The sequence below is a fragment of the Mustela nigripes genome, chromosome 11 (genome assembly GCF_022355385.1).
Source record: "Mustela nigripes isolate SB6536 chromosome 11, MUSNIG.SB6536, whole genome shotgun sequence".
Lineage (NCBI taxonomy): Eukaryota > Metazoa > Chordata > Mammalia > Carnivora > Mustelidae > Mustela > Mustela nigripes.
Window position 1 is genome coordinate 25,177,299 of NC_081567.1, and position 20,703 is coordinate 25,198,001.

The following is a 20,703-nucleotide window of genomic DNA, read 5'->3' on the forward strand; positions in this document are numbered from 1 at the left end:
ACAAGTAGGCAGAGAGGCAGGCAGAGAGAGAGAGAGGAGGAAGCAGGCTCCCTGCTGAGTGGAGAGCCTGATGCGGGACTCGATCCCAGGACCCTGAGATCATGACCTGAGCCGAAGGCAGCGGCTTAACCCACTGAGCCACCCAGGCGCCCTAAAGGCAGACACTTAACCGAATGAGTCACCCAGGCGCTCCATCAGTGCTGGATTTATTTTAAAATAATTCAGACCGCTTGACATTAAATAGAAATTACAAAACCATTGCAACATTTAAGAAGTTTTTTTAGATACTTTTTTTTTTTTTTAAAGATTTTATTTATTTATTTGACAGAGGTCACAAATAGGCAGAGAGGCAGGCAGAGAGAGAGGAGGAAGCAGGCTCCCCGCTGAGCAGAGAGCCCGATGCGGGACTCGATCCCAGGACCCTGAGATCATGACCTGAGCCGAAGGCAGCGGCTTAACCCACTGAGCCACCCAGGCGCCTTAGATACTGTTTTTAAGCTGCCAGCTGAATTACCAGAAAGACTGAAAGAAAAGTAGTAGGTCTCATTTTGCAAAGCTTGAAATATTTCTGGTAGCCAGTAGTCGTCGTCTTTTTCATTTTCTTTTCTTTTTTTAAAAAGATTTTATTTATCCACTTGAGAGAGAGAGCATGAGAGGGGATAAGGTCAGAGGGAGAAGCAGACTCCCTGTGGAGCTGGGAGCCAGATGTGGGACTCGATCCTGGGACTCCAGGATCACGACCCCAACGAAGGCAGTCGCCCAACCAACTGAGCCACCCACGCACCCACCAGTAGTCTTCTGAAGACATTTTCTATAGTTCATTTTTATTTTTTGATAAAGAAGAGTATTGACCAGAAGAGTATTTGACCATTTTTATTTTTTGATAACAAAGAGTATTTGACCAGAAGAGTATTAAAAGTAAGGTGAATTGATATTGTATAAAAGCTTCTAAAGACTTCTGTTACATATATTGGGGATCTTGGACCATGCTACCCTATCTTTATAGCTGATCTACCTTGCTGAAGCTCCCCAAGGGGGAGAGTCTTCACAGACCAGAGTGGGCAGCTTCAGCATAGTAGATCAGCTATAAAGATGGGCTGTGAAAATATATATTCTAGGTGTGGAGGCAAAGAAACACGTGAAAGACAAAATCTTCCTCCCACTTCTCACTGAAAGGCTCGAAATAGCATGGATGAAGTTAAATTGTTATAGGAGCCTCAAACACCAGTCAAGAATCATGGTAGGTCTGAATAGAGAAGAACCACAAAGAGGTTCTCACAGGACATGGCCGATTAAGTCATGACCAATGGGATAAGAAAGCTAAGACCCGATATCAGAGACTTAAGCAGCACCCATGAAGTCACTGTACTATACTTGTACAGCCACAAAAGTTTGCTAGAGCCAAGTCTTTTCCTCCAAAGCATGATCTAAGATCCCCAATATATGTAAGAGAAAAATCTTTAGAGGCTTTCATACAATGTCAATTCACCTTATTTTCAATACTTTTCTGGGGAAGGCAAGTGTTAAAAAAAATTAGAAAATCTGGTTTACAAATCTAGTTAAGGAAATAAGATATACTCAAAACACTAGCAAAAAATGGGATACTAGAACCAACATATTCCTACATATAACTAATTCTCTATTATTTTGGTGCTTAGTTGTATGTAGGTGTATGTTGGTTCTAGTATCCCATTTTTTTGCTAGTGTTTTGAGTATATCTTGCCTCCCCCATTTGCCCTTTGTGTGCATAATGTTGGTGTGGGAGGATTATTGAATTGAGTGGCTCAGAGAATACCTGGAATAAGATTTTAGCAGAAACCAGTTTAGGAATGGCAAAAGTTTCTGGCTTCATTTATATCTCTCTGTATCAGAGCATATGTACTAGAATTTATTACCCCCCCATTACCTTTCTGAGTTGGTATGAGAAGTTATTTTCTTTAAAGATTTTATGTATTTATTTGTCAGAGAGAGAGAGAGAATGAGAATGCACATGCACAAGCAGGGGGAGTGGCAGGCGGAGGGAGGAGCAGGTTTCCCGCTGAGCAAGGAGCCTGATGTGGGACCCAGTCTCAGGACCCTGGATAGTGACTTGAACCAAAGGTAGACGCTTAACGACTGAGCCACCTAGGCATCCCCTGAGATTACTTTTGGTTTATTTAAATTCAGATTTGTTAATTAGTGAAGTATAATTTACTTTTACATTTAGATTCATGTTTCTTTCTTTAACATTATTATTTTTTTCTTTTATTTTGTGGTGATGGGGGCAGAGGTAGAGGGAGAGAAAGAATCTTAGGTAGGCTCCATGCCCAGCACAGAGCTCAATGCGGGACTCCGTCTCACAACCTCATATGACTTGAGCCAAAACTGAGTTGGACGCTTAAACAGTTGAGCCACCCAGGCACCCTTCATGTTTCTTTTTCTTATAGACTAAAATGCCTTTATTTGTAAAGATAAAGTTAATTCACTTAAAAATTGGGAGTTTTTTTGTTTGTTTGTTTTGAACATTGTCCTCCTTAAGTAAGAGTGCTGTGATTACACATCTAGGACCTCAGCCATGTGGCCTCTGGGGAGTCAGTGGATGAAGATGTTCCTCCCCCATCAGTGTCGCTACCAAAGCTGGCCGCGCTTCTCCGGGTGTTCAGTACTGTAGTGAGGAGCATTGGGGAACGCTTCAGCCCAATTCGGGGTCCTCCAATTACTGAGGCATATGTAACAGATGTAAGTGTCTTAAGGAGTTTTAAGTATCATTCAAAAATAAAGTTGTTGTCTATTGTAAATACTTCTTTTCTTTATTGAGTGAACTATGTGACTAACCCTCGTTTGTTCAGTACGTATGTACATATGTGGTTACTTTCTTAAATTGCCAGAAAAGTAGGAAAGCCTATTACATCCTGGCCCTTTTCTGTCCCCTCCCCTATGTGAGAAAAAGGCTACGCTCCATTTTAAAATATGCATAAACTTTTTTCTCATGAGATCCTTTATAGATTCATTATTCTTTATTTATATTCTTTTAAAATCTTTCTTTAAAGATCTTATAATATTTGTTTTTAATTATTGAAGTTAGTTTTTCAGCATACTGAGAATAACACACTGTAGAGAAAGCCTGGAAGAGTAATTTTTTCTGAGCATGACAGGATGAAACAACTTGATAGTGTGACATCCAAGATTATAAAGATACAAGAACTTAAATATATAGTAGTCTAAGATCAGTCACAAGAGGCAGCATGATTACCACACTTCAGCAGCTGCAAACATTAGCTGTACTCTGTTAAAACAGTGAGTGGTTCCGTGCAATAGACATGAGAAATGAACCTGTCACACTGTATGGTGCTTGAATAAGAAGGGAGAGACGTGCGTGATACAGACATAAAATATTAAAAGATTAAAATTTTACTCTTAGGATACGAGTGTAGCTTTTACTTATTTCTGTTGAAAATGTTGCAAAATAAAATAGGATATTAATTTTATATATAATTTTTGGTAGGTTAATTGTGTATTTGAACAGAAATGTCAGATCTTGACGATAATTAAAACCAGCAGTTTGATATTTTAAACCTGAAGGAGATGATATAATATCTTCATTTTATTTATTCCTTTTTAAAAGTTGGTGGTTTGGTGACTGTGTCAGTGTTGAAATAAAGGCAGCAAACGCAGATGTAAAACAAAAGGAAAGAAAATAATCATTTCCCAGGATAGTTATATATTTAATGTATTCTTGTATGAAGGTCTTTTAGGCCTTTTTTAATCTATAAATTTAATGTCTACATATAGTGATTATTGAATATTACAGAAAAATATACTATATCCCTTTGTTTTTTCTTAACTAATTTTGACTAGAAATTTAGTGCATTAATATTGACTACTATAGTTTGGTAGGGTTTTTGGTTGGATATTACATGATTTTCATAATCCTCTAATAGGTACATGTTATGAATGAGACTTAACTTTTCCAAAGAGACCATCAGTACATGAACTTTCATAAGCTAAGGTGACTTGGATATTTAGTTTTAAAAGATTGATTACCATAAGCCCAAGTGCAGGAAGATGATTCTCATGGCAGGTTATTCCTGTGTTTAATGTTACTGTTCCAGGTACTTGTGTATTTCATGCATATAAAAATTCTGAGCGTTATCCGTTTGGTCACGTTGCTGGGGGAGGGAGGGTGATAGGAATTGGGTGTAAGGGATGTAGAGGACGGCACGGTCCATTTCCTGTCACGAGAGTACTTCAGAATGTTTTAAGCAAGATCATTTGTGCATGTTTTACTAAAGATCCCCTTATTATTCAGCCACTGAGAGGTAGAATATTAAGAGACTACTGACAAGGCAGGCAGTTAGTTTTTAGTTGAAACTGCATTAAATAAAAACTATTTTCTTGCTCTGTGGAAGCTTGTGAATTTTTTTAAAAAGCTGCTTGTTCTCCCCATTTGCAGGTTCTATACAGAGTAATGAGATGTGTGACGGCTGCAAACCAAGTGTTTTTTTCTGAGGCTGTGTTGACAGCTGCTAATGAGTGTGTTGGTGTTTTGCTCGGCAGCTTGGATCCTAGCATGACTATACATTGTGACATGGTCATTACATATGGATTAGATCAGCTGGAGAACTGCCAGACTTGCGGTACAGATTATATCATCTCAGTCTTGAATTTACTCACATTGGTATGTGAATTCTTTCTTGTGGCTTATAAATATGTTGTTTTTTCAAGACCTTAAATTTAAATTAGTGTGGAAGAAATGAAGGCCTTGGTTGTTGTTTTTTTTTTTTAAGAGTGCATTAGTCTTATTTTTATAATCTAGTTTGCTTTTGCCCTGTTATCTGTTTATTTTTAGTGTTTGATCTCAGTGTAGCTTTTATTCCTTTTTTTTCTTTTTTTAATGAAACATTGTCTTTCATATAAGACTACTTAGTATTCCTGGTAAATATTATATGGATACTTGGTAACTATTTTGAAAGACCTTGTTGTGTTTTATTTTCCATATGAAACTTGTTTTATAGTTTTTATTCTTAACCATAAGTATTCTTCCTTTCCACCATTTATTATGAACATTTTGAAGTATATAAAAGAGTAGTATAATAAATCTCTGTATACTTAATACTGTTTCTCTAATTAGAAACATACGGTCCATCTGGTTTCATCTAGACCTCTCTGACGCGCTAGCTCTTCCTTGCTCTGCCTCTATCCCCAACTGGATTGTTTTAAAGCAAATTCTACGTGCTGTTCTACTGAACATTTCTGCTGAAGTTATACCTTTTTTTGCCAATATTAAAAAAAAAATGCACATGTTTAAGTATAGATACATGAATCCTATTTAGGGATCTAGACATTTTAATGTCATGTTAAGGCCTTAAGATGCAGTTTAGATATATTACTTTTTAATTAATAGATATTTTTCAGAGCAGTTTTTAGGTTTACACAAATACTGAGCTTTAAGTATGGAGTTCCCATACCTTGTCCCACAATAGTGTCCCTCATTATTATTTTTTTTTAAAGATTTTATTTATTTATTTGTCAGGGAGAGAGAGAGAGAGCATGAGCACAAGGAGGGGAGCAGCAGGTAGAGGGAGAAGCAGAAGCAGGCTCCCCACTGAGCAGGGACCCCGATGTGGGGACTCGATCCCAGGACCCTGGGATCATGAGCTGAACTGAAGGCAGACGTTTAACTGACTCAGCCACCCATGTGTCCCCGTTTCCCTCATTAACATCTTGCTTCGTTGTGGTACATTTATTACAACTGATGAGCCATATTGACATGTTATTAACTGAGGTCCATAGTTCACCTTAGGGTTCATTCTCTGGATTGTACGTTCTGTGGGTTTTGACAAATGAATAATGCCACATATTCATTATTGAGGTATCGAACAGAGTAGTTTTGCTGCCCTAAAAATCCCTTGTGCTCCACCTGTTTGTCCCTCCTTGTTCTTTGGTAACTATAGATATTTTTACTGTCTCCATAGTTTTGCCTTTTCCAGAAGGTCATATTGGTGGAATCATAGTATGTAGCCACGTCAGATGGGCTTCTTCACTTAAAGTTCTCCCATGTCCTGTTGTGTCTTGGTAGCTCACTTCTTTTTATTTTATTCTTTTTAGATCGTTGAACAGATAAATACAAAACTACCATCATCATTTGTAGAAAAACTGTTCATACCATCATCTAAACTACTGTTTTTGCGTTATCATAAAGAAAAGGAGGTAAGTGTTGCATTGAGAAGGACTTTTGGTAACTTCAGTCATTGAAGAGTTTACTCAAGTTGCTTCCTAGGCTACATAAGTAAAGTGGGAATGAAATGGTAAATGTTTTAAAATACTGTGATTAAATGATTTATTAGTATTTGTTGATTGTCATACCACTGTGCCATATACTCTTCTTAATTACTGTAATTTGTTTTATTAATATTTTATAAAACAAGTTATATTTAAAAAGTTATAAATTCAGAAGTATAGTATATCACAAATTTCATTATTAGCTTCTCATCTGACTCCCAGTCAGAACCACTATAGACTTTCCAAGTGTACAGAAGAAAACGAATTGTAATATTCTTTCTTTTCTTTTCTTCAAGATTTTATTGATTTATTTGACACACAGAGTGAGAGAGGGAAGGGAGAGAGCAAGGGGAGAGGGAGAGGGAGAAGCAGGCTCCCTGCTGAGCATGGAGCCCGATGTGGGGCTCAATCCTGGGACTCGATCCTAGGACTGTAGGATCATGACCTGAGCCGAAGGCAGATGCTTGACAACTGTGCCCCTTAGGTGTTCCATAAATTGCTTTTTTTATGTGTGTTTTGATACCAGTCATTTTTTAAAAATGGCCTTCTGGGGCTCCTGGGTGGCTCAGTGGCTTAAGCCTCTGCCTTCGGCTTAGGTCATGAACTCAGGGTCCTGGGATCAAGCCCCACATTGGGGCTCTCTGCTCAGCAGGGAGTCTGCTTCCCCCCTCTCTCTCTTGTGATCTCTCTCTCTGTCAAAATAAATTTTAAAAAATCTTTAAAAAAAACGATCTTTTAAGAACTTCTAATTTAGAGGACTCTGTAATAAAGTTTTGAAGATTTTTATAAATTTATTTACACATGTAGGTTTCCTAAGGTTGATTTTTAAAAAAAATTTAGGTCTTTGGTGTTGTGGACAGTGAATTTATTTTTCTTTTTCCCCAATTTTTAAAGATTATTCATTTATTTGACAGACAGAGATCACAAGTAGGCAGAGAGGCAGACAGAGAGAGGAGGAAGCAGGCTCCTTGACGAGCAGAGAGCCCGAGGTGGGGCTTGATCCCAGGACCCTGGGATCATTACCCGAGCCGAAGACAGAGGCTTTAACCCACTCAGCCACCCAGGCGCCCCATGAATTTATTTTTCTTAAAATTGATTTGTACTATCACATTTGCAGTTAGTAATATTATTTTCCATTTAATTATCATTTTCTTGAATTCTCTCTTAAAGGTTGTTGCTGTAGCCCATGCTGTTTATCAAGCAGTGCTCAGCCTGAAGAATATTCCTGTTTTGGAGACTGCCTATAAATTAATTTTGGGGGAAATGACTTGTGCCCTAAACAACCTGCTACATAGTCTACAACTTCCTGATGCCTGCTCTGAAATAAAACATGAATCTTTTAAAAATCACGTATTCAATGTAGACAATGCAAAATTTGTAGTTATATTTGATCTCAGTGCCCTGACTACAATTGGAAATGCCAAAAACTCACTAATTGGGGTGAGTCTTTACTTGCTGTGCTTTGTTTTATTCTTACTTAAGCCTCTCTTCATTGCATGTTTACCTATGTTATTTACTGCCATTATCATGTCAGTATCTCCAGAGTCACTATAGACCACACTGCCGTATGTATGTAGGACATGCCTGGATCATTAAAATTGACAGTAATGTTTCTTGCTGTTGTATTTCCCTTATCCCTTCCTTTCCTTGACAACAATTATAAAATTTTCTTATATTTGTTTTATTCTTAAAAAACGGTCTTTTATGAATTTATACGTATTCTAGCATGCTTATAAAAAAATGTGAGTGTTTTGCACAGTTCAGATTTGTGTAGTTCTTCTAATATGCAGGTTCTTCTTCCCCGCTTTTCTCCTCTTCACTAATGTTAGTGCTTACATGTGGTCTTCTTTTTGAGTTCCTACTTTTCTCTAGGAATATTCATATATTCTTTCTTTTGGGAAAAGAATAAAGATTTCTTCCCTTTAAGAAGTTTGATGTGACCTTCCTTTTGACTGATAATTATTGCTTTGTTTATTTTTTCCCTTGTGTTAGACCTTTCATGATTGGAAGACATTACTTCTAATAAAAAAAATAGTGTATAATTAAAGGATTAGGTTTTCTAAAAGAGAAGGGAGGGAAAAGTCAAATTTTGATGTTTAGATTTGCGTGCTCTCCTGATCAGATTGCCTTGTATCACTCCATGAGTAGCAGTTCCTTCCCCCACTGCTAGTCATGGCTGATGGTGTACAGTAAACTCTACTCAGACCCTAAAATTTCGTTTTTGAGGAATTCACATTGTGTATAGATTTGAGGAGGTTTTTTTGTCTTGTAGTCTGGAAACAGAGTGGGTCAGGAAGGGGCAGGCAGATGGAATAGAGTACGTTAGCAGCAGAAGGAAAAGGGAAGGATGGGAACGGCTTAAGAAAGTGGTAAGATGTGCTGCTTTCTTATTCGGACAGGGCACCGTCCTGTTTAGTATACGGAAAATTGAGGAGATGCTGTTTGCTACATTGTGAGGTACAGAGGACTTTGTTTAGATCAGGAATCCATAGACGACAACCCGTGGGCCAAATATAGCTCAGTACCCTTTTCTCTCTCTTTTAAAAAATTACTTTCCTTATGTGGGAGAGTGAGTGCAGGAGAGCGCAAGCAGGGGGAGGGGCAGAGGTAAAGGGTGAAGCTCCCCACTGATCAAAGAACCTGGCATGCTCAATCCCAGGGCCCTGAGATCATGACCTGAGCTGAAGGCAGACACTTAACTGACTGAGCCACCCAGGCACTCCTGTTTTTTCCTCTTTTTCAAAAAGTATCTTTATTGATCTGTAATTCAAATACCATATAATTCCCACTTAAAGTGTACATTTCAGGAGCACCTGGGTGACTCAGTTGGTGATATGTCCAGCTCTTGATTTCGGCTGAGGTCGTGATCTGAGCCACCTGATCTGAGGTCGTGATCTGAGCCCCTGTCATTTTAACTTTCAAAAATGTGTACATGTATTTTGAGGAATAAGCTTATATGTGTCTTGGAGGAGCCAAATATTTGTTTTCTTTTGTACATCATCAGATGTGGGCGCTGTCTCCAACCGTCTTTGCCCTGCTGAGTAAGAATCTGATGATTGTACATGGTGACTTGGCTGTTCACTTCCCTGCCATTCAGTATGCCGTGCTCTACACGCTGTATTCTCATTGTACCAGGTACTGTACTGTACAGATACTTCTTACAAACAAGGGTTTGTTTTTTCTCTTGAGCTTTTGTGGGCTCTCATAAGAGTAGATTTTTAAAAATAGGTGTTGACTTTGGAATTGCTTTCTTTTTTTCAATTAGAGATGAAAAGGTGATTTTTTCCCTTTGTCTTCCAGGCATGATCACTTTATATCTAGTAGTCTTAGTTCTTCGTCCCCATCTTTGTTTGATGGAGCTGTGATTAGTACTGTAACTACAGCTACAAAAAAGCATTTCTCAATTATACTGAATCTTCTGGGAATATTGCTTAAGAAAGATAATCTTAACCAGGATACAAGGTAACTAAATAGTATTTCCTAATTTTAAGTGTTCTTCTGAACTTTTATTAATTTAGTTATGTAATTGGAGGGTAGGAAATCCAGATTATCAGGGTGGTAGGGTGGAGCAGCTTCATAAACTCTTCAAAATACAGCTTTATTATTTAGTTTAGGATTTCTGGTTCTTTCCCAAAAGAATTAAATGAAACCTCATTTAATTTATTAAATGAAACCTCATTTAATTTATTAAATGAAACCTGCAGTGTTTAGTTGAAGAATGTTATCTGTAGAGGTCTTTATAATCTTTGCTACAACTTATGCTAGTTTGGGGACATTTTCTTAAAAGGCATGCAACTTTTTGACAAAGGAATTTCTATAGTTTGCGTTTTTGTTTCCTGTTGCTTGACATATTTAAAGAAACCAAAACCAAAGTAATGTAAGAAGAATAGACCTTTTTCTTTCTTTCTTTCCTTCTTAAGAAATCAACTGGTTATTTTGGGTTTCAGGAAACTGTTAATGACCTGGGCTTTGGAAGTGGCTGTGTTAATGAAGAAGTCTGAAACATATGCACCTTTATTCTCTCTTCCATCTTTCCATAAATTTTGCAAAGGCCTTTTAGCTAACAGTAAGTGATTTTTAAAAATTTTGTTATTCTGCACTTAAAAGGGATCTTTGGTAATGAACGATAGTCACTTAAACATTTTCATAACATGAAATGTATAATTCCCATCTCAAGGGCAGATGCCTAATCTGTCTTAATTTTTTCTTATTCTTAATATGTACGTTGTTTTTAAGTGATCGTTTATGTGAATGCTTATGCATTCTGTATACTTTTAAAATTCCCTTCAGAGAATGGTTGGGGTAAAACTCATGACTTTAAGTGGCTTTTGTTGAATGTGTCATTTTCCTAAATGTTACTACCAGCAAGGGTTCTGGGCAGGAGCAGGGCCTAGTCCATCCATGGTAGGCATTTACTGTTTATTGAATGAGTGAATGGGATCGGGAAGTTAGGACATGCTGGCATGTAATTTCTTTTGGCAAACTGAAAGTGTCTTTTAATTTCTAATAGCTCTCGTTGAAGATGTGAATATCTGTCTGCAAGCATGCAGCAGTCTTCATGCTTTGTCTTCTTCTTTGCCAGACGATCTTTTACAGAGGTATGCACTAAAGATCCTATCTTTGATCCTAGTCCTAATAACTTGAGGCTGTTGCTACACTCGTATTATCTGTTCCATTTTTTTGTAGGTGTGTTGATGTTTGCCGTGTTCAACTTGTCCATAGTGGAACTCGTATTCGACAAGCATTTGGAAAGCTGTTGAAGTCAATTCCTCTAGATGTTGTTTTGAGGTATAACGGTTGCATTAGAACAAAAACATCCCATGGTTGTGAGTGCCTGGTAGTCCTTTAGGAAGAGACAAATTGCTTATTAGTGAATCTTGTACGGCACCTCTCAGTGACTGAAGGGATGTCAGAGGGTCAAGTTGTGCAGGTCTAGAAGAAAGTAACAAGATTTTATATTTTTTATAAACTTAGAAGCTCATGATAATAAGTACTGAATAATTTATATACCACAGTGCCAAAATATGTTTCTTAGTAGTTCAGTTATTTGAAAAACTCAAGTGTAATCTTTATTGTTTTGATTAAGTTAATTTTCTTTTCTTTATTTTTTTTGTTTTTTGTTTTTAAAGATTTTATTTATTTGACAGCAAGAGAGATCACAGTAGGCAGAGAGGCAGGCAGAGAGAGGGGGAAGCAGGCTCCCTGCTGAACAGAGAGGCCGATGTGGGGCTCGATCCCAGGACCCTGAGATCATGACCTGAGCCGAAGGCAGAGGCTTAACCCACTGAGCCACTCAGGCACCCCTGATTAAGTTAATTTTCAAGTTGTAACAACATTTCTGTTTTGAAGGCTCAGTTTTAATTTTTTATTTCTACATTCAGTTAACAAGAAAATAGCTCATTTACAATACAAAGTAACCTTTTGACTGAAACATTTTGTACAACTGTGACTTTATTTTCTTTCTACAGCAATAACAATCACACAGAAATTCAAGAAATTTCTTTAGCATTAAGAAGTCACATGAGCAAAGCACCAAGTAACACATTCCACCCACAAGATTTCTCTGATGTTATTAGTTTTATTTTGTATGGGAATTCTCACAGAACGGGGTAAGATTTTCTTTGACTCCTTCATGTGTGAAAGTTAATTAAATATTCTTGAATATCTTGACTCCATGCCCATTTTGCAGAGAAGATATGTCCGGAGTGGCAGAGTAGGAAGTGATATCTTCTCCAATGGATCATTTTTGTTTTCAGCAGTAAGAATTGCTTTGATGATAGTATCCGAAGAAACAAAAATGGGCTTTGAGATTGAGTGATGAAATGTGTTTGACAGTTAACTGCTCTGCCTAGTCATGAGTGTTTTGGGGAGAGGCCTAAGGACATAGACATTCCGCAGATGCTTAGTTGCAGTGAATGTTTTACCCCGATAGCCAGTGTCATAAGTCATTTACCCTAATAACCCATCCACACTGTACCCTATGCTGTTTTAACTATAAAAGACCTCACAATGAAAGGGATATAATGCTTCTCACTATTAAAGGTTTTGCCTTTTTGAGGTAGGAAAATTGTAGTCCTACTCCCATTCCCTTGGCAATTTTTAAAAAATTTTTAAATGAAGTTGTCATTGTCTGTTAAATATGAAACTGCTTTTCCCAGGAAGGACAATTGGTTAGAAAGATTGTTCTATAGCTGCCAGAGACTGGATAAGCGTGACCAATCAACAATTCCCCGAAATCTTCTAAAGACAGATGCTGTCCTTTGGCAGTGGGCTATTTGGGAAGCAGCACAGTTCACTGTCCTTTCTAAATTGAGAACCCCATTGGGCAGAGCTCAGGATACCTTCCAGACCATTGAAGGTAATCAGCTCTTTGTGCTTTTTCAAACTTCGTGATATAAATACTTTGAAACCCTTTTTATATTAAGAAGCAATGGATTTCTTAATCTTTGTTAAAACAAAAATTTGAGAGTGTATGCTTTGTTTTTCTTTAATACTCTTTCAGTCTTTCAGGTACTGTTTGTGAGAATAAACTTTCATAGAATAATGGTGTTGACAACAACATGATTGTCTACTTTTGTTCAAAAACTAGGGGATTTGTACAGAGAAAACATTTTTTCCCATAAAAATAAGAAATCTTTCATGTTGGGAGTTTTGTTTTTAAATGATGGCTGTACAGGGAGATACTTGATATATGTGATTTTGTAAAATTATCTCCAACTTTTAGAATCTTTAAAGATTTCTTTTAAATTTGGAATGTTGTCTCTGCTTTAAGGTATCATTAGAAGTCTTGCAGCTCACACGTTAAACCCTGATCAAGATGTTAGTCAGTGGACAACTGCAGACAATGATGAAGGCCACAGTAGCAACCAGCTTAGACTTGTTCTTCTTCTGCAGTATCTGGAAAATCTGGAGAAGTTAATGTATAATGCATATGAGGGTTGTGCTAATGCATTAACATCACCTCCCAAGGTTGGTTTCAGTGGGCTAAGGGTTGGTTTGTAGCGATTTCATGGGCAAGCCTGGCAATGCTTGTAGAGCTGAAATCACAATACTCTTGTGTATTTGATACATCTATACTAGAATCTTAACCAATCCTGAGCTCTTCTTTTTCTTTATTCTAAAGGTCATTAGGACTTTCTTTTATACCAATCGCCAAACTTGCCAAGACTGGCTGACGCGGATCCGACTCTCCATTATGAGGGTTGGGTTGTTGGCAGGCCAGCCCGCTGTGACAGTGAGACATGGCTTTGACTTGCTTACAGAAATGAAGACAAATCTCTCTCAGGTAAAGTGTATTTGAAGATCTTTAAATCTCTTAATTAGAAATTTTGAGTTTAATTCCTTTACTGTGATTTAATCTATGGATGAAATAAGTTAAAATTTCTGTTCATTCAAACTTCTGTTTCAATGGTTTTGATTCAATTGTTTGTAAAAGCAGTAACTTCCAAAGTCACCTACTCATATTTTGTACTTAGAACCTGTCAAAGTACATATTACTTATGTTTAAGGGGTTGGAACTTTAAAGGTAATTCTTAGAAATTTGTGGAAGAAATAATTCTCATCATGATTTTAAAGAATTATATAACGTGTAGGAAAGTACATATAATTTATAGTATATGCATAGGTATATATGATGTTATAAGGGGAAAGTACTGGTTTATAAATGGGTTCAGTAAGTGGAATCCAAGAATAGCTAATGTTTATTAATTAGACATATTATCAATAAGTAGTATTCAGACAAAATTATCATTTTTTAATTCGTGGTTATTTATAGTTGATTTTTGCTCTATATTTAATTCATATGTTACTCCTACAGATACTGCAGTTTAAATGTCTGGGTAATTTTTTAGTTTGTAAAGATGGACACCCATATGTTAAGGTTGTGCTAGTTACCTTTTGTAGAAACATATATAAATTTTTAGGAATTATATTCTAGGAATATATTGCCATTGTTGTAAAAATAATTGTTAAATACATTTGCCTTTAAATGGGCTTAGATTATGATCAGTAGTTGTAAATTTAGTAGATACTTGAATTTTAATGGTACTGAGATCTGTGATTTATTTTTCTGAATGAACTTTAAGGGGAATGAGTTGGAAGTAACCATCATGATGGTGGTAGAAGCACTGTGTGAGCTTCATTGTCCTGAAGCTATACAGGGAATTGCTGTCTGGTCGTCTTCCATTGTTGGAAAGAATCTTCTCTGGATTAATTCAGTGGCCCAGCAGGCTGAAGGGAGGTAAGCTGGTAGGAAGGAAATAGGTGATAGGAAATCTTGACATTTTAAATCCTCCGTATTCCTGGCTAACTTTGTAGTTAAATGTTAAAGCAACTTTGTTCAGTTTTGGGGCGCCTGGATGGCTCACTGGATTAAAGCTTCTGCCTTCAGTTCAGGTCATGATTCCCAGGGTCCTGGAATCGAGCCCCACATCGGGCTCTCTGCTCCACAAGGAGCCTGCTTCCTCCCTCTCTCTGCCTGCCTCTCTGCCTACTTGTGATCTCTCTCTGTCAAAAAAAATTAATAAAATCTTAAAAAAAAAAAACAAAACTTTGTTCAGTTTTAGCAATTGGAACTTGGTGCAAGTCACTTGACTAAGGAGCTGTCTTTAGTCTGTTCTTTAAGTAGCAGCAAAACTTAGATGCCTTTCTTATTTATGGATTAGTAAGAAATCTTCCTCAAAATATGATCTGCCAATTATTTGTCTTCTAAACCAGTCTGCCTGCCTGCCTTCCTTTTTCTTTCCCTTTTTTTTCCCCCCTCTTGAGAGGGAGCAGGGAAGAGGGACAGAGGGATAGAAAGAATCCCAAGCAAGCTCCATGCCCAGCACAGAGCCTGATGTGGGGCTTGATCGCACGACTCTAACATTATGATTTGAGCCTAAATCAAGAGTCAGACGCTTAACCAACTGAGTCATGCAGGCACCCCATACTTGTTTCATAAATATTTTTGCAGTCAAATGCTCTACCCCTGAGCTATACCCCCAGGTTCATAAATATTTTTGAACTTGATTCTTAATTGATAACCTTTCATATCAGAGTTTGGTACAAACCAGAATACTTGCTCATTAGCCCTGTGCATTCAACATTTAAACTTACTGATTTCACTAGGTAAAGGAACATGAATCATAATCTGTATATATTTATGTTAGTTTTACCAAATCTGGAAAATGTAGCAAATAAAGAACTCATAATTCCATCTGCCAGTGATAACTGTTAGTTTTGGTGCACATGCCTTTTTCGTTCTTACTTCTTTCATATTTAGTCTTTTCTCCACTTTTTCCAGAAATAGCTGTGTTTTTGCTGGTTACCTCATTTTCCTTTTGCCACTCAGCAATATTTTTAAAAATATTTTGCCATGTTAAATAATCTACAGTGTTATTTTTAATGACATAGTTGTATTTTTTGTGAGTGCACCATACTTTTTAGTATTCCTTACTTTTGGACAGTAAGGTTATTTTTGATGTTTATTACTAATCTTTTTTTTTTTTTTTTTTTTTAAAGATTTTATTTATTTACTTGAGTGAGAGAAAGGGCATGAGAGGGGAGAGGGTCAGAGGGAACCTGATGCGGGACTCTATCCTGCGACTCCAGGATCATGACCTGAGCCAAAGGCAGTTGCTTCACCAATCGAGCCACCCAAGCGCCCCTCTTTTTTACTAATCTTAATGCACTGTGGCCCTTAATTCTGTAAACTATAGTTTATAGTTGTTTTTATTTTCTTTGAATTCTCCTACAAGTTGATTTACTAGAAGAAAGGCTATAGACAATAAGGCTTATGGTATGTTCTTTTGCTAAGTACTGTACGGAAAACTGTTTCTGGTTTAATCTGTAACAATAGAATAATAAACCCTTCCCTTCATCTTTGTGAATACTGAGGGTCACTAAAAAATAACAGCTCTGCCACCATCGTCAGTGAAGATAGTTTTAATTTACATTTGCTTATTAATGATTAACACTGACTTTACCCATATGTTCTGTTGAACATTTGTGATTCTTAAAAACATAGATGATGTCTTAATGGCCTCTCATTTTTTCCTGTATCAATCTATGAGATTTTATTATACAGCAAGATTGTTGATGATGTGGTTTCTTGCTTTCTTAAGATTTTATTTACTTATTCGACAGAGAGAGACACAATGAGAGAGGGAACACAAGCAGAGGGAGTGGGAGAGGGGGAAGCAGACTTCCGCCAAGCAGGGAGCCTGATGCAGGGCTCCATCCCAGGACCCTGGGATCGTGACCTGAGCTGAAGGCTGATGCTTAACTACTGAGCCACCCAGGCACACCTTTGCTGTGCAGTTTCTTAATTTGTAATTTGATTTTAATATTTATGGTGTTTTTGGTACTTAGAAATTTTAAGTTATATCATTAGTATCTGTTACTTTATGAATTCTTTTTAAAAATATGTTCTACATAGCCTTTGTGTACGTTGAGATCAGATACTTAACAATATTTTCTGTTACTTTTTTTTTTTAAGTGAAGGAATACCTTTGTGTGTGTGGTGTTTTAAAGATTCTGTTAATTTGAAAGAGGGAGAGAGAGAGATCAGGCAGTAGGAAGGGGCAGAGGGAGAGAGAGAGAAGCAGACTACCTGCTGAGCAGGGAGCCCAATGCAGGGCTTGATCCCAGGACCCTGAGATGGTGACCCAAACCAAACGCAGATGCTTAACCAACTGAACCACCCACGCACCCCTTCTGATATTTTACACTGCCTTTTTAAAAGATTTTATTTATTTATTTGAGAGAGAGAGAGATGCATATACTAGGGAGGGACAGAGGGCAAAAGTGAAAGTCTCAAGAGACTCTGCACGAGTGCAATGCCTGGGCTCAATGTCAGAACTTCCAGATCCTGACCTGAGCCAAACCCAGGAGTCAGACGCCCAACCAACTATGTTACACAGGCCCCCCTACCTTTTTTTAAAATTTATTTTTCGGGACTCCTGGGTGGCTCAGTTGGTTAAGCAGCTGCCTTCGGCTCAGGTCATGATCCCAGTATCCTGGGATCGAGTCCCACATCGGGCTCCTTGCTCCGCAGGGAGCCTGCTTCTCCATCTGACTCTGCCTTCCACTCTGTCTGCCTGTGCTCGCTCTCACTCTCTCTCTCTTACAAATAAATAAATAAAATCTTTTAAAAAAAATTATTTTTCATTTGTGTGAGGGAAAAAAAATCTAATTTTATGTACCCTAACTCCACACAAAATAATTAACTCATTGTCTCCACTCAGTTTATTTCCCCGCTCAATTTGTTGAGTGATTATTTTTTTTGTTTCTTTGGAAGTGATGTCTGTGGATAATTTAAAATAAAGACTGTTTGAATTTGCACTAAAGGTTTGAAAAGGCCTCTGTGGAGTATCAGGAGCACTTGTGCGCCATGACGGGTGTTGATTGCTGCATCTCCAGCTTCGACAAATCTGTTCTCACATTGGCCAACACTGGGCGTAACAGTGCCAGCCCCAAACATTCTTTGAACGGTGAGCATCTGGAATTTAAATAAAAAATTGTAGTCCGATATTTTGTACTGACGATGTTACAGTGTACTTTTAGATTTCTTTGCTCTTTAAAATATTTATAATTGCTCTGGATCTCTGTTTTATAAAATATGTTCACTTAGGTGAATCCAGAAAAACTGTGCTGTCTAAGCCAACTGACTCTTCCCCTGAGGTGATAAATTACTTGGGAAATAAAGCATGCGAGTGCTACATTTCCATTGCTGATTGGGCTGCCGTACAGGAGTGGCAGAATGCTATCCACGACTTGAAGAAGAGTACCAGCAGTACTTCTCTCAACCTGAAAGCCGATTTTAACTACATAAAGTAAGGACTTTTTTTATTTAAATAAATTTTGATTAGCTTTCAAGTCTTTCTCTATGCCAGAAAAAATATTAAAATTGGTAACATCTACTGTTGTAAGGTATTTGAAATTCTGATAATATTGCTGTTTGAAAATTACTACAGTGAGAAACTAACATTAGAGGTGAGGAAGGTGTTCATGCAGTAGGAAGACCGTCTTGTCACTGTTCATAATCTTTTGGTATTGATTCTTACAGCTTACGAAATGAATATAAAGAGAAATTTGTTACTGCTTTAGAAAGGGTCACACTTAATGACTGTTTCTAAATTAGGTTTTGATTGATTGAAAATAATCTGAAGAGGGCAGTTAATGAACATTTGTAAATTCCCTTGCCTTTTTATTTTCTTCTTGTTCCTCTGTGCATTTATTAATCCCTTAATTCATAATGTTATGTACCGGGGGCGCCTGGCTGTCTCAGTCAGTAGAGCATGCGACTCTTGATCTTGGGTTCATGCGTTCAAGTGCCACATTGAGGGTAGAGATTACTTAAATATATAAATATTAAATTTTTAAAAAACACAGAAAGTATGTATTGAATTAATTCCTTAATTCAGAATTTGTGTACCCATAAGTGGCTGGGGTATAGTGGTCATTAGTGTCCTTCCCATTGAGAAGCTCAGTTTCTAGAGCGTAAACGTGTTAATGGGTAATTTCTCCACTGAGCTTGTACTGTGTGCCAGTCAGTGGGGTTTAACATTTCATGAAACATGAATTCTAATCCTTGAGGAGCTCCTTCTAGAGGAGACAGACAGACAAGGTTGGGAATGCCATCAGCACGACAATTTGAGCAAAGACTTGAGGAAACATCTGATGGAAGAGTGATGTGTTTTTAGTGTTCTGGAAATGCCCTGGAGGCCATTCTTGTTGAAGCAGGTGAATAATAAGAAATAAGGGTAGAGAGTAGGTGGGAACTCTGAGGACTTTGATTCTTAATAAGACAGAAAATCTTAGGTGAGATTTGAACAGGAGAGGCATGTTCTGACCTGACCTCACTCTGCTGTGTTGTCAAGAGACTGGAGGTGGATGGCAAGGGTGGCCGTATGTATACCACTGGTCTGTGGGACAGTGGTAGAGGGAGAACAGACACTAGTAATTGAAGGAGGGGCACACAGGACAATGAGGTGTGTTTAAGGTGCTTATGAAACATGCAGAGGAGACTGCTCAATAAGCAGTAAAGAATTGGATTTAGAGCACAGGAGTGGTATCTAAGCTAGAGAATGATTTGGGGATCATTAGTATGTAGGTGACAGTAAAAGACCCTCTTTTCCCTGGCTCTGTTCCAGAGCCTTTTGTAAGCTACCAAGTAACAGATAAAGCTCTGGGGATGGGTGAGTGAAAAGTAAAGAGGGCCAAGGTTAGAATCCTTTTTTACAGGAGGGGAGAGGAAGCCATTGATAAAAACAAAGACACTGAGAAAGGAAGAGTCTGAGTTGTAGGAGAACCAGACTGGGGTCGTCCACCTTGTCAGGAGTTCCAGAGATGGCATGCAGGAAGAGCTTTGCAGAGAAAGAGAAGGAGAAGCAGCCAGGCTGAATACTGTCGAGTGGTGAAGAAACTTGGAAATCAAAAGCTCTAAAGGTTACTTGGGTAGTGAGTTTTTCATGAAATCAAGGAGAGGAAGCTGTGGCTAGAGGAGAATTTTGTGTATTTACTTGAAGTATTGGAGAGATTTAGTGTTCCTTTAAGCTTAGGGGAAGGAGTGATTGGAAAGCAGAGGCTGAAGAAACGGGATAAAGAACATTGATTTAAGGATTAACTGGGCCCTGCCTTTTTTTGAACCCAAGGAAAGTAGCTGCATATGAACAAGTAGACGGTGAATTAAGGGTAAGAGTAGAGGAAACGAAAGCCTGTGTGGCTGTGTGTGTGTGTGTGTGTTTTGAGGAGTTAGTCATTAGCAGAGAGAATGGGGCATTGTAGAGTCTAGCGGGGATGCATGGAACCTGCCACTGGAGAGGGCTCAGACTCTCTAGTGGCAGGAATGATAAAGGTGTTGTCACCAAACCTTGACAGTTCATCATTTGCGGCTCACATGAGAAGCACTTGGTTGCCTTGGTCCTGGCTTTGAGCTTATAAGGTGGAGGTAGGTACAGTCCTTGATGTTACATTGCTAGTGCTGAATTCAGGCTGCATTGTAAAACAGGGATACAGTGAGAGGGACAGGAAAAGATGAGTGATTAATGGGAAAGAGAGAGAGGGATGAAGAAGTTGAGTCATCTTCTTGGTTGGAAAGTAGCTATAGTAAGAATGGGAACAGAGTGAGTGCTCTGAAAGTGGCAGCAGTAGGTGGGGAGCTAGAAGGCTTCTCGTCCTAGCATTGTTGCCACGGGACTAAAGGAGTTTCAGAGGCACCGCCATCTTCAGATGACATAAGGAGATGGAAAGGAAGAATTCTTTGAAAGAAGAGAAACAGCTTCCATGAAACACACTGGAGAAGGGAGAGAGGGAGGGAGGCCAGCAGTGAAAGGTAGGATAGGTTGGAAGGATGAGATAATAGAACAGGAACCCTCCAGGGGCCTGGGTTTTAGGTGGGGGATGGGGCCATGTAGCAAATTTAGAGATAGTTTGGGGAGAATCAGATGTTGGCATTGCCGT

At 38.1% G+C, this 20,703-nt stretch overlaps 1 protein-coding gene across 3 annotated transcripts in view; it reads left to right on the forward strand.

Annotated features, from left to right (window-relative positions):
• The window catches only part of SMG1 (SMG1 nonsense mediated mRNA decay associated PI3K related kinase), a 107,570-nt gene that overhangs the window by 41,062 nt on the left and 45,805 nt on the right, over positions 1-20,703 (forward strand). For all 3 annotated transcript variants that reach the window (XM_059415238.1, XM_059415236.1, XM_059415237.1), the window contains 16 exons: positions 2,545-2,718; positions 4,433-4,657; positions 6,088-6,189; positions 7,432-7,701; positions 9,266-9,396; positions 9,562-9,723; positions 10,209-10,327; positions 10,772-10,859; positions 10,948-11,049; positions 11,730-11,870; positions 12,420-12,619; positions 13,034-13,230; positions 13,385-13,546; positions 14,346-14,500; positions 17,590-17,732; positions 17,873-18,074. In XM_059415238.1, the coding sequence (XP_059271221.1) occupies positions 2,545-2,718; positions 4,433-4,657; positions 6,088-6,189; positions 7,432-7,701; positions 9,266-9,396; positions 9,562-9,723; positions 10,209-10,327; positions 10,772-10,859; positions 10,948-11,049; positions 11,730-11,870; positions 12,420-12,619; positions 13,034-13,230; positions 13,385-13,546; positions 14,346-14,500; positions 17,590-17,732; positions 17,873-18,074 (2,573 nt within the window). The remainder of the gene's footprint in view (positions 1-2,544; positions 2,719-4,432; positions 4,658-6,087; positions 6,190-7,431; positions 7,702-9,265; positions 9,397-9,561; positions 9,724-10,208; positions 10,328-10,771; positions 10,860-10,947; positions 11,050-11,729; positions 11,871-12,419; positions 12,620-13,033; positions 13,231-13,384; positions 13,547-14,345; positions 14,501-17,589; positions 17,733-17,872; positions 18,075-20,703) is intronic.